The sequence below is a fragment of the Trifolium pratense genome, linkage group LG4, assembly GCF_020283565.1.
Source record: "Trifolium pratense cultivar HEN17-A07 linkage group LG4, ARS_RC_1.1, whole genome shotgun sequence".
NCBI lineage: Eukaryota > Viridiplantae > Streptophyta > Magnoliopsida > Fabales > Fabaceae > Trifolium > Trifolium pratense.
In genome coordinates, this window is record NC_060062.1 from 41,771,481 (window position 1) to 41,785,153 (window position 13,673).

The 13,673-nt window shown below is 33.6% G+C and overlaps 2 protein-coding genes across 4 annotated transcripts; both read right to left on the bottom strand.

Annotated features, from left to right (window-relative positions):
* Positions 1-1,594: 1,594 nt before the first annotated feature.
* LOC123881887 (triphosphate tunnel metalloenzyme 3-like) lies at positions 1,595-7,826 on the bottom strand. 3 transcript variants are annotated; one of them, XM_045930643.1, is made up of 3 exons: positions 7,069-7,826; positions 2,392-2,532; positions 1,598-1,893 (listed from the first exon to the last, which is right to left on the bottom strand). In XM_045930643.1, the coding sequence occupies exons 1-3, from the start codon at positions 7,671-7,673 to the stop codon at positions 1,872-1,874; spliced, it is 768 nt and encodes a 255-aa protein (XP_045786599.1). In that variant the 5' UTR covers positions 7,674-7,826; the 3' UTR covers positions 1,598-1,871. The 3 variants fall into 3 exon arrangements, 2 of the variants coding, with proteins under 2 accessions (XP_045786597.1, XP_045786599.1); XM_045930641.1 differs by having other exon boundaries at positions 1,595-2,532; XR_006799632.1 differs by lacking the exons at positions 1,598-1,893; positions 7,069-7,826 and adding an exon at positions 2,809-3,067.
* A 4,802-nt stretch (positions 7,827-12,628) lies between these two features.
* Positions 12,629-13,673, bottom strand: LOC123881888 (triphosphate tunnel metalloenzyme 3). The gene has a single exon (XM_045930644.1). It carries the CDS (start codon positions 13,415-13,417, stop codon positions 12,812-12,814), a length of 606 nt encoding a protein of 201 aa, XP_045786600.1. The 5' UTR covers positions 13,418-13,673; the 3' UTR covers positions 12,629-12,811.

A 13,673-nucleotide genomic window follows, 5' to 3' on the forward strand; every position in this document is an offset into this window, starting at 1 on the left:
TCTGTCAAAGAAGGTGAGTAGGGTTAGAATTAGGTTTTGTATTATAGGGTTAGAATTAGGTTTGGTATTAGGTTTGGAAAAAGGTTTGGAAAAATGGGTTATTAGGTTTGGTATTAGGTTTGGGTGAATTAGGGTTAGTGAATTAGGCTTGGATGGGTTCATAATTTATAAAGATCGAAGATTGGTACCAAATCTGTGTTGTAGATGCCAAGAACATGACAACATGTTAATATGTTATGCAAAAATGCATAAACTCTGAGATTGTGATGGTCAAACATGGTTTTGATCAGATATCAAGATGTTTGGCTTTTGATGTCTAGCATAGCATCAACATTGATTGTAATGTAAGTTGAAGCTCTCATTTATGGCTTGTAATTGATTATGAATTTCATTGTAATGAGATGTAGTTAACCTTAGATTACAAGCATTAACAGAGTATCAATCAACTCACACATGAATAGAAAAACGGAGCATGCACTAGATAGTTGGTTACTTACACCATGGCAAACGTAGGTATGCGATCATAGACAAAAGCACTGTCAAAGGTGGCTGACTGAATGTAGGGACGGCAAGAACATTTGTGTTGGAGATTTTTGTTTCAAATAGGTAGAGAGGGCTAAACCTTATTTAATCGGAAAATTATAGTATAGTATATATGATAATTGTTGACAAAAATGTTACAGGAATGCCACATCAACATAAAAATAGGTGATGTATCTACAAACTCTCGCATCAAAATCACTCAAACCAATCAAGTACTAAGAGTTCATTTTTTTTTCTTTAAATTTATGAAATAAATGATGTATTTGTTGGGTTTCAAGTGGTTAAGTCTTGCATCGACCATGTATGGGAATAATGTTAGATTTATAAGAGAGATGACTCATTAACCTAATACTTTAAAGTTTTTGGTGGAGATGTGACGTCTCCCTTTCTTGTAGTGACCTCATTGTTTTCTCCCGAACTCCCCAACACTATTATATAAAGGTCCGACCTTTACCGGGTGCAGGATGAACGATGGCATTGTGCCTCAAAAGTTTGGAGCCTCAACTCAAAATATTAATATCCTATAATAATAATAATTATATATTAAAACTCAAAAATATTCACAAACACTCGTATCAGAAAGAGAACAAACGAAAGATATTTTCACTCTATTGATACAACATAAAACATACTCTCTCCGTACCACAATATATGTCACTTTGGGAAAAAAAATTGTACCACAATATATGTCGCTTTATATTACCGATGAAACATTTATGCTATTTTTCCTATTATATCCTTAACTATTTATTACTCTCTCTTCTTTCAATTCTTCAATTTATTTTTTTCATACCATAAATGAAGGACAATTTTGTAAATCAACTCATAATCTCTCTTTTCCGTACAACATTAATTATCTTTCTTATTATGTGTAAAAGTGTTCAAACGACATATATTGTGGTACGAATGGAGTATCTCTTGAAGCAAGCGTTGAATGCATTCTCTCAAGTCTCAAGGTAAGTGATAATTCACTAGAATAAGCAAAAACTAAAGATTAATTAATATTAATAAAGTCTAACAAAGCAACTATAAATAATTGTTTTTTCAGCTAAGAGAAATATATTACCAAGAAACTTAGCTATATCATAGTATCTGGCAATGTAATTAGAGTTTTAGTGTAAAGCCATAGTTCAAATTCGCCCATGTCAATGTCCCCAATCTTTGTCAATTGTCCTGTCTTGATGTTGTAACCAAAATGCATTTTTTCATAGTTTGAAAATACCTTTACATATACTTGAAAGATAATTTGATTGTTGATCCATAAACGAAATATGAGAGATGAATAAACCTTACAACCGCAAATAGCCACAAAATCAAAAGGTCCCATCTCATGATGAAGAGACAATTTTCCTGAATCAAAATTCAAAATGTAGATTTGAAATAATGTTGTACCAAAATCATCATTAGACTCAATTTTCCAGTTCTAGGAACACGTGTTATAGCACCTTGATACCTAAATCCCGGAGATCGTTGAGGAGTAGTAATGGGATAAAAAGGAAGTCTAAGCCACCACTTGAGGAGGGGGTTCACCAAAAACATTTGTTTACAACTATTCCTAAGCAACAACATACCATCACAAGTACCGATTATACGTCCCATTCTTTCAGGTGTTCCCAAATTAGTCCTTTCAAATTGGCCACTCACATAATCTTTAAATTCCAAGAAATAACAAGGGCCTAGTGTGTGATTTTCAACGTAAAGACCAATTTTAGAAGAATGTGCACCACGGCGGCGGCCATATGCTTCAGTAAAACGGGAGCTGCCAATAGTTTCAGCCCAAGACTTGCATACATACCTTATAGAATATTAAGCAGACAGTTAATAGGAACAAAAGTAAATATATGAAACCTCAAGTCTTCAAGGAGAAGTGGATTTGTAATCACTTTACAACTCTTAGTACCATTTGAGTTTTGGTTCTTATTCTTCTTCTTAGCATGATGATGTGAGTTAGAATCTGAATCATAGCAAATGAACTTCCTTGTTGATTGACTGCATATATATATAGTATAATTGCAACAAACACATTAGTTAAATAATTGTAACCACTTTTTAGTCTTATAAATCACAAAACTACATACTTTTAGTCTCTTATATATTAAAGATGAAAATTACTACATAAACACTTACTCCAATTTAATTTACAAAGTACATGAAAATCTGTCAATTTTATCCTAGTAGAAAGAAACTAAATATTGAGACTCATCCATATATATAAGATAATTATTAAGAACACTAAAGGAGAGGAGAGTATTGAATAGGTGATACCTAAAGAGGCTCTCATGATCAACCTGGTCCTCCGTACTTGCTATCTCCTTCATCTTCTCTTTCCTTTTGCTTCCCATATTTTTAGTCATAACAATGAGCTCTTTTGTTGAGTTTGTTTTTATAATGGCTTTTAACTTAACTAACTATCCACAAATTTTTCAAAGTTTGTTATACTCTACATAGATATAGAAATCTTTTATATGAAAAACAGGATTATTTATAATTTTGGTGGACTATTATTATGTGCATGTGATTATCTACTTTTAATTTAATATAACAAATTTAATTTTTTTGATGAGATATATAACAAATTTAATTATTTTTTTTAAAAAAAAAATTACTACTAAATTTACTAATTTGTCCTTATATATTTTAATAATTTTTTAAAGGAAAAAATGTATTTTTAGTCCTTATAAAATTGCCGGATTTGGGTTTTAGTCCCTATAAAAAACAACTTCTCGTTTCGCCCATGTAAAATTTAAATCCATAGATTTTAGTCCCTCATGAGATCTGTCAGCAAATTAAACCTTGACGTGGCTTTGGTTCGGTGATATGGCATGCACTACTAGAAAAATCAAATTTCGAGAGGGAACAAATCCGTCACTAAATCAACAAATTCCCTCACAAACTGATTTAGCGTCGGATTTAGTGAGGTACCAAAATCGTAAAGAAAAATGAGCGTCGCAAAATATTTGTGAGGGATTTTGACATCCGTGGCAGTTTGCGACGGATTTGTACCGTCTCAAAGATCAAATCCGTCACTATTTGTAAACCAAAATTCAACTTGAGAGCATATTTCCATAACTAATAGTGAGGAATTTTATGAGGGAATATTTTCGTCACTAATTTAAAAGAATGTATTTTTGTAAGGGATTTTTTCCCTCTCTAATTTATAACAAAAAGTAAATCAGCCACCTAGTTTTTCATTTTCTAATGTGATTTTTTTTAATTTTTTTTTTAATAATATAAATTTAATTGCATCCATAAGTATCATATATTATTCAATAAAATACATAAAATTTATCCATATAAATTTAATAGAGTAACTACATTCTTGAAAATAGTAGTTACATCCAAATTCTCAAAACAAATTACTCAAAAATAGAGTAAAGATACACTTTAGGGAAAATAAAACTTGGAACTCTTACAACAACTATACTAGGAGGTGGCGCTTCTTCGTTGTGTGGCGGTGGTTGAAACTCAATCGGAGAGTTTTGGTTTTGCGGTGAAACGGTGTTGTTGGAGGAAGATGCACACGCGAGAGGACGATCGATGAATCTAGGAAAGGAAATGAACACACGAGAGATTTGAATTTTGAAACTCAGCCATATAATTCAGGGGTTTGGTCATTTTCATTGGTTTTTATATTCAAAAAACAACTTTAAAATACTTGAAAATTAATAGAGGAATTTGTGACGGAATTTGTCCTTGTATTCAAATCCCTCCCTAACGATTATTTGTTAGTTTTGTGAATTTATGACGAATTTTTAGTGAGGGATTTATTCCTTCACAAATTCCGTCGCTAGACTTTAACATTTTTAATTTATTTAAAAATATAAGATTTTGTCTGTTGGGCATAAATTTGGTATTTATTTATTAAATTCAAGTGGTGGGTCCAACAATTGTTTGAATGCTAAGTTATTATGCAATTAGCATTTGAATTACTTCGAAGTCTAAGCGTGTCAATTGAAAGGAGGATTCGAAAGAGGTTTCGAAGCAGCGTTCTTAAGTTGTATGTGTCAGAAAGCGTTTCGAAAGACTGATTGGATCAACAGTGTTAGCAAGTTTCGGCCCAAAGAACCAAGAAAAGGCCCAATAGAGGATTGGCGCTGAGAAGGAAGAAGATTCGAACGTGGAGAACGTGGGTATACGTGGCAAGGCATGGAGCGTTCAGATCATCTGGAGCGGTTATTGTTTAGTCATGGTATATATAGCAGTTCTTCATTAGAAATCAGGGTCACAAAATCTTATACAAAATTTCTCTGAAAATTCTAAATACTCATGCGATCGAACGAACAGAATTCTGAAGAGAAAATGTATGTTTTGTGAACCATTTATTTTGTAATTGCTTTTATTCAATGCAAGTTACTTTCCAACAATATTTTTCTAGTTTTAATTGAAGTTTTCTTATGAAACTGCTATTTTGAGGCGATTCGAATTAGTGTTTTCTTTATTTATTTGTGCAAGAAATAAACTCTACGTGTTTGTTAGATTTCTAACGAACATTCAAACGTGTTTCACTAAACAAACAAGCATAAAATTGTCCTGAGATTTACTAGTTGATCTCGCAAGTTTAAATACTTAAACTAGCGCTTGTTTACCAATTTTCAGTGTAAACAAATTGGCACGCCCAGTGGGACTGGTTTTGTGCTTTGTTTGATAAAGTTTACATTTGAAATGAAAATTTTTTGTAACTGCTGTTAGGTTATGGTCAGAACTACTCAGATTTATAATTCTAATAAGAATCAGAGTTCTAGTGCAATGAGTAGTGAAGTAGGTTCGAGCGCGAGATCTAATCCGTCTCTGCAAACTTCGAATATAGTTAGTACAACTGTTGCTTCAATAGTTTCTAGTCATGTGGTTTCGAGTTCTTATGATCCTAATCTAACCATGCCAATAACAACTATGGAATTTTCGTCGGTAACTTCTGGTTATGGACGCGCAAGGACATCTTCCTTTACTAACCCTATGTATGGGGTAGGACCTCCTCCTACACTTGGTTTTTCAACCATGCCAGTATATGAGCCTTATAGGTATACGCCTCCTAGAGTAACTGCCCAGCCATTAACGAATGCATCTGTATTGTCATTAAGACAACAGATGGATGAGAATAACCATGAAATGGTTAATCTTTTGACGCAACAAATTGGTACTGTGTTCAATCCTTTAATTCAAAATACCAATGATAGCTATCAAATGTTAGCTTACCAAATGGGTCGAATTGCTGACTTTTTTGGCACACCACCTGCACCACAACCCATATTAAACCAATTTGCCCCACAAGTGATATTGCCTGCAATGTCTGCAACCCCGGCACAACCAAGGCAAACATATGTGGCACATGAGCCATTGCAAAATCAAGGGCAAATACCAATCGTGCAGAGGAGCCTCAACATCCATATGAGGTCAATCAAAATCTTCCGGTAGTTATGGTTAGAAGGAACCAAGATGCTGATGAGGTAGTTCGAGATGTCCAAAATAATAAGTTACTTGGACATAACAACCTAACCAATTTAGTTGAGACAATTTTAACCCAAAATGACATGAACATGGGATGTCGAAGGCCTAATTTTGTCTCTGCATTATCTGAATATGTGTTACAGACAGAGTTGCCAAGGGGTTGGAAAGTCCCAAAGTACACCAAGTTTGCTGGAGACACTATAGTGAGTCCACTGTCGAACATATTGCTAGGTACTTAGCCGAGTCTGGCAATTTGGAGAACAATGAGAATCTGCGAATGAAATACTTTCCTAATTCGCTTACTAAGAATGTCTTCACTTGGTTTACAACTTTACCTCCTAATTCGATTCACAGTTGGACTCAATTAGAAAGAGTTTTCCATGAACAATTTTACATGGGCCAAACTAAGATAAGTCTTAAGGAATTGGCTAGTGTTAAACGTAAAAACCAAGAGTCAGTTGATGACTATTTGAATAGGTTTCGTTTGCTTAAAGCTAGGTGCGTTACTCAAGTGTTTGAGCATGAACTAGTCGAAATGGCTGCTGGTGGTCTAGATTATTCGATTAGGAAGAAACTAGATACTCAATACCTTTGAGATATGCCACAATTAGCTGACAAAGTCAGACAAATTGAAAGGTTGAAAGCTGAAAAAGTTAGAAATTCTAAGTTTCAGAAAAAGAAAGAAATTACTGTCATTGATTCGTATGGTAATGAAATTGATTGCGAAGTTGATGATGAGTATTCTGATTTCGATGACAGTGATAAAATTATTCAGTAAAAGACAACATTGATAACATGGTAAAATCATACGCAATCATATTTTTAACACTATTTTACTATTTTTCATGATCAACAATTGACAACATTGATAACATTAACAAACGGCATTGACAAGATTATTCAGTAAAATAAAATATCAAACATGTGTAAACAAATGGAGCAAGAATATATCAGATTAACATAAACGATAGGTGCAAGATAACACAAAAAATCACACATTCTTAATTTATCAACAACAAGAGCATAACTTATAATAAACCAGTTCAATTCAAAAGAATAGAAAAATGAAAATTCACTCACTGTGCCAATTTCCCAGATCGAAAAATTGAAAATTTAGAAGCAACAGAGTATGAGTAATCAATTCCATTTTCCTTCAAGAACTCTTCGAGAACACGTTTAGCTTCTTCAGGATCAGCACTTTCACACTCAATCTCAAACAAAGTCCCAAAATCAAAATCAGTTTCATCAACTTCCAATTTCAAACCTTTCCAATCATAAACATTCCTCAAATTCCGAAAACCCCCTAAACCCAAAAACCCATTTTCACCCACCACTCCAAACTCCTCCTTCACCCTCCTCAAAATCCTCGACTCAACCGAACCCAATTTTCCCGGTTCAGCAACGCATTCGCGACCGGTTTTAGGGTTCAAATCTTCTTCATCTTCCTCTACACGACGCACGCCGTTGACAAGAACTCCTTTTGATTTGAGAGAAACGACACACCGTTGGTTGTCGTTGTAGAATCGGAGACGAAGTGTGGCGTGACGCGAGGAGAGTTCGGAGGTGGTGCCGTCGAAGAAGTGGTTGTGTTGGTGATGGGTGATGACGTGGAATGGAGAGAGCAAGGTGGTGACGTGGCGATAAGCTTCGGCGTTTGCGAGACGTAGCTTTACTTCGACCTCCATTTGAGAAAGGGAACAGAGAGGCGGCACCGGTGGCGTTGTTACGACGGCGATGTCTTTTGATGTTTTGGTCAACTAATGGGGACAAAGTTTTGCAAGCCGCGGGAAAGTTACATATGGAGCGGTTTAACGGTTTGTTTAGTTTGACTTTTAACTTGTACAAAAGTTTTTTTTTTTTTATAGTATAGGGTTAATGCCCAAAAGAAATGAAACTACATAGTTAAGTGAACATCAAAAGATATGTAGTAAAAAAGAATTCTCTGAAGTTTCTTAGGGGGAGACTCGATAAAATGAACATCAAAAGAACTTAGAGAGTAACTGAACTTAGCAAGTCAATTGGCGCTTCTATTTCCTTCGCGCCAAATATGTGACAATTGAACTTGCCAATTTAAATCCAAGAGTTGTCTGATACGACTGACCAAAGTGGGTATGTTTCCTTTAAAGCTGCTTTTCTTTGTCACCATATCAATCAAGACTTTAGAGTCACTTTCAACATGAAGATGCATGATCCCCTCTCTACGAGCAAGGTCTAGTCCCAGGTACATGTCTCACATTTCCGCACTAGTACAAAAGTTTTATTTTTAGGAGAATGTTAACTTGTGCACATATGACACATATTAAGGAATCAAAAATAAAAATTATGTTTTAAAATTTGTGCATTTTAACTTTTCAAGTATTAAATTTTTTGTATCATTAAATGTTGAATTTCTATATTAAGATACCTTAACAGAATTTTCTTAAATGATTTGTGTATAAAAAAAATTCATTGACCACATGGTTTCAAATGATTTTATTTTGAATGATGTGATTTTTTTTTTTGAGCAAAAGGAAAAATATATTAAATTAAACAAAGAGATACAAAGATTGGAGGGATCAAATTATTTTTTCGTTTTCAGATTTATTCTAAATATTTTTTATTTTCTATTTTCCAAAAATGTATATTTTTATTTGTCATAAATTTATCAACGTACACTTTATTTTTATTTCTACTTTTTTATAATGTTTAATTTCATTTTTATCTTAATTTATTTCAACAAATTTATTATTTTTTTAATAGTTTTTAATATTTTTTATATAGCATAAATATCTCAACAAATATTTTTTTATATAGCATAATATATATATTTTTTAGGTTTTTTACTTAATTATTTGTTTACTTCTTTATCTTTTAGCGTCATATTCCAAAAAAATAACTCACGTATATTAAGAAAAAAATAATAATAACTCAAGTACTGCTCATTGCTCAAGTTAGAGATCGAAATTGAATACTCTTGAACGAGAATTTAATTTTTTAACTTATCTAAAATTGCAAATTTTATTTTAATTTAGAAATTTGAATGTTGCAAATTTTAATTAAAAATTAATGAAAATACAAATAATATACCAAAAACATTTAGTTATTTTTTTAATATTAGATAAATAATACATATTTTTTTATATATAACAAATACAGTACTAAATTTTTATAAATCAAACTTAGACAACACTGAAAAAATAGCTAGTACATGTAAAAAAAATTGATAGTCAGGGAAATGTATTTTACATTTTGAGGGGCATTTTTCACGACTATTTTGTATACTTCTTTATTATAATAAGCCAAAATTTGTATCGTTTGAACAAATTTCCTCGATTTATATATTTCACTCATTTATCATGTTCTCTAAAAATATTTAAAGTGCACGAATAAAAAACAAATTTTGGAGGGATTGTGAACTAAAATAACACTAACTATTGTTTTGGTGAAGTTTAGTCTTAATGTAATTAGGGTTAATAGGTTTTTACCCCCCTGTAATGTGAGTGAAATTTGCTTTACCCCCCTACAAAATATTTTTGTTGGATTACCCCCTTGTAATATCAAGATTTCATGGTTTACCCCCCTCAGTTGACAACTTCGATGCTGAATGTGTCAATCTGCTTACGTGGCATGCTGAGTGGACTTTTAATTTATTTTTTATTAATTTATTTGATCACACATAGATAAATTAATTATATATTATTTTTTAAAAAGAAAAATAAATTGAAAAACACTTTTCCAGAAAATTGTAATCTTCTTCATCTTCTATATACAGTATATATCTACAAACCTAGAAATCCTAATATTAACATATCTTCATCTTCCATCTCAAAAAAGAAAAAGAAAAACATAAAAACACACATAATATTTTTGGAAAGATTTTTTTTTTCTTTCTTAAAACACATTACAACAGTTCATTGTTCATCTTCTTCAATACAGTTTACTGTGCATCATCATCATCATCATCATCTTCACTAAGTGTCTCGATCGTGGAACAATATGTTCGCAGTTGCTACCGAGATGATGAAGCAGTAGCTGCGGCCGGCAAGCGACGGAGCCGCGATTGCAATCTCCTGGAGATAGAAAACCCCAATAGAATCAAAACGGATCTGAACCCTATAAAAACCCCAATCTGATATGAAGAACAAACAACAAGAACAATAAAATTGGATGAAAGGATCACACGAAAAGTAAGGAACAAACAAAAATCACGATGAAATCGAACACAGAAATACAAAAAACATGGATGAATACCTAAATTGAAAATAGAAAAATATGGAGAAGAATACGAGAGGTACAAGCTATGTGTTGCAGTGCAGAGCGAAGAGAGTCAGATGCAGCTGGAAGGGTTTTGATACTCTTCTCAAGCAATAATGAGTAGCTTGAAAGTTTTGATACTATACATCACAGATCACAGATTCACAAGTATACAAATTATGGACTGTCAAAGCATACAAACATACAAATTACTATCACAAATTTATGGGTTTAAATAGTAATGAATTAGATGATGAAGGTGGGAAAGTTAAAAAAGTGATTTAGGTGTTTGGTGTTCTTCAATTTGCTGAATTTCGATGCATTTGTGTTGAATTTTTAATTTCATTTTTTTCTTAAATAATTAGGTGGAATCATTTATCTATATGTCACCAAATAAATTAATAAAAATTAAATTAAAAGCCAACTCAGCATGCCACATAAGCAGATTGACACATTCAGCATCCAAGTTGTCAACCGAAGGGGGTAAACCATGAAATCTTGATATTATAAAGGGGTAATCCAAAAAATATATTTTGTAGGGGGGTAAAGCAAATTTCACTCATATTACAGGTGGTAAAGACTCATTAACCCATGTAATTATTATGTTATTAATTATTATTTTTTAGATTATATGATAATTACACGTAGATAAAAGGTATGCTGACAACAATTTGCGTCACTAAACCTTTTCGAATAGCAAAACACAATATTATTATGCACAACTTTTTGAATTCTTTGATGGTCACGGCTTCTAGTGTCGTGAAGCTAAAAGTGTCAAACACAAATGAGATAAAGAAGCAAAAAAAAAAAAGTTTTGCACGAGGAAACCCTGATTTATTATGGTATTTGAAATTGGGGCTTGTTGTTGGGTATTTCACTTGAAATTGAACTACCTCATAGACTCCTTCACTGTGGCCGAGAGGTCTCATAGACTCCTTCACTGTGGCGAGGTCTCATAGACTCCTTCACTGTGGCCGAGAGGTCACAGATTGCACTTAGGCGCAATGGCTAAGCATCGTTGTTTCACGAGCAAGTGTGCAGGTTCGATCATAGGGTAGTATGTATTTTACTATCTCGACTAATTTTCATATCAATGTATCTATAAATCTATAATTTAAAATATTATATGTACTCCACCATATCAATGTATCTATAACTCTATAATTTAAAATATTATACGTACTCCACCACTAAATACAAACATGGTGCTTTAAGTTGCAAGTCCAAATACAAGGATTATCTTTAGTGGCTAGAATAACCGAGAAGGATGCACCTGGGGAACTTAATCACTAGAGAGGATACAAAATCTTGTTATGACAGTGAAAAATGTTGAGGGAGAAGGTTACAAAACTACAGAAGGGTGAGTCTCACAAGCTATATAAATTACGAAAGAAGTAGCTAATATTGAGGAGAAGATGGTGGAAACTTGCATTAAGAGGTTTTACCAGGAGAGTGGATTGAAATGAAAATTAATTTGACTAAAAATGGGAAAGGAATATCTAAAAAAATATTTAGGAAAAACGTCACCTGCTGCCTTGTTCAGAATTTCATACCGACTGACCTGTGGCTTACGATTGTTATTCATCCGCCGCCTTCCCTACCTATAACTACAACTAATCACATATTTTAGAAAAGAGCAGGTAGCATTTTTCTTTCCATGCCAGACACAATTCTCTTCTTTTACACTATCAAATTAAGATCTCCATAGTCCATACTTATACGGTATCCATAGACCAAGTATCAGACCACAAGATAAATTGAAAAATAAACCGATGGACCTCTTAACCTAGACTCTCATATCCATTCACAAGCAATCCCATCATCAAAAATAATAAAATTCACATTAGGTTTGGGGAAGATCGGGTTCAGACACTCTACTGCTAAGTTATACCCTTCCCTTGCCCCCATGTATAGAAATAAAACTAACTAAACCTAAATCAAATGCTCCCGTTATTCTTAAACAACAATAATAAGTAATTTGTCTCAAACCTTAAACAACATATACTATACACTGTATGAAGCAGTTTACCAAAGTAAGGTTAACAACAAAATGAAACTATCTGTCTAAAGGCTGAAGGTATACATATCAGCCATGATCCTACAATGGTTATTAATATCATTCACCTAAGATTTGCACACTATCTTAGATTGTGCATTAACATAAAAACCAGTAATGTTAAATAGTGGCTCTATAATGCTATAGCTGAATTTTAAACAAACCACATTTTTATGCAATATGCAGTTTAGTATAAGTGTTATCAAATAGCCGCTGTTACACTTCATTATAGCGGAATTAGACCAAATAACTATTTTTTGCAAACCGCGATTGACAACGCTCATAAGAACCAGTCATTCACAAGAATCAAATTCAATACCAATCCAAAATCAATCAAATGACAATGGCCAATAGAAATGAAACATCAAACATATTTAAACAATAGAAGTAAGAACATCAAATTAACAGTAACTTTAACAGCTGAATGATAGTTGCAAGATAACAAACAGTTACATTCTCAAATTATCAACTACAAGAACATAACTTGTAGACTAATAGTTCAATCCAATTAAAAAACAATAGAAAATGCACTCACTATGGCAACTTTCCAGATCGAAAAATTGCGAATTTAGAAACCACCGAGTATGAATAATCAATTCCATTCTCCTTCAAGAACTCCTCAAGAATACGTTTAGCTTCTTCAGGATCAGCACTTTCACACTCAATCTCAAACAAAGTACCAAAATCAAAATCAGTTTCATCCACTTCCAATTTCAAACCTTTCCAATCATAAACACTTCTGACATTCTTAAAACCCCCTAAACCCAAAAACCCATTTTCACCCACCACCCCAAATTCTTCCTTCACCCTCCCCAAAATCCTCGATTCCACCAAACCCAACTTCCCTGGTTCAGCAACACAATCACGACCAACCTTCGGATCCAAATCCTCCTCATCTTCTTCAACACGACTAACGCCGTTAACAATAACCGCTTTAGCTTTCAGCGAAACAACACAGCGTTCATCGTCACCGTAAAATCGGAGACGAAGAATAGCACGACGAGAAGAGAGTTCGGAATCGGCGCCATCGAAGAAGAGATTGTGTTGGCGATGAGTGATGACGTGGAAGGGAGAGAGTAAAGTGGTGACGTGGCGATGAGCTTCTGCGTTTGCGAGACGGAGTTTCACTTCGACTTCCATATCGGAAGGGGAAAGAGAGAGGGCGCGTGTGAGGAAGAGTTTAGGAGGAGAGACCAATGCGATTCGCTTTGGAAGAAGGATCTTCGGCACGATCGAATTGACGGAGGAGAGAAGCGGCGCCAGTTGTGGTGTTGGTGGCGGCGGCGTTACGACGGCGAGCTTCTTCGAGTTCTTCTTTGTCTTCGATTTTGACTTGGATTTTTGTTGGTTTTCTTCTCAGCATTTTGTGACTGAAGAACTGAATCAACAAGATGAT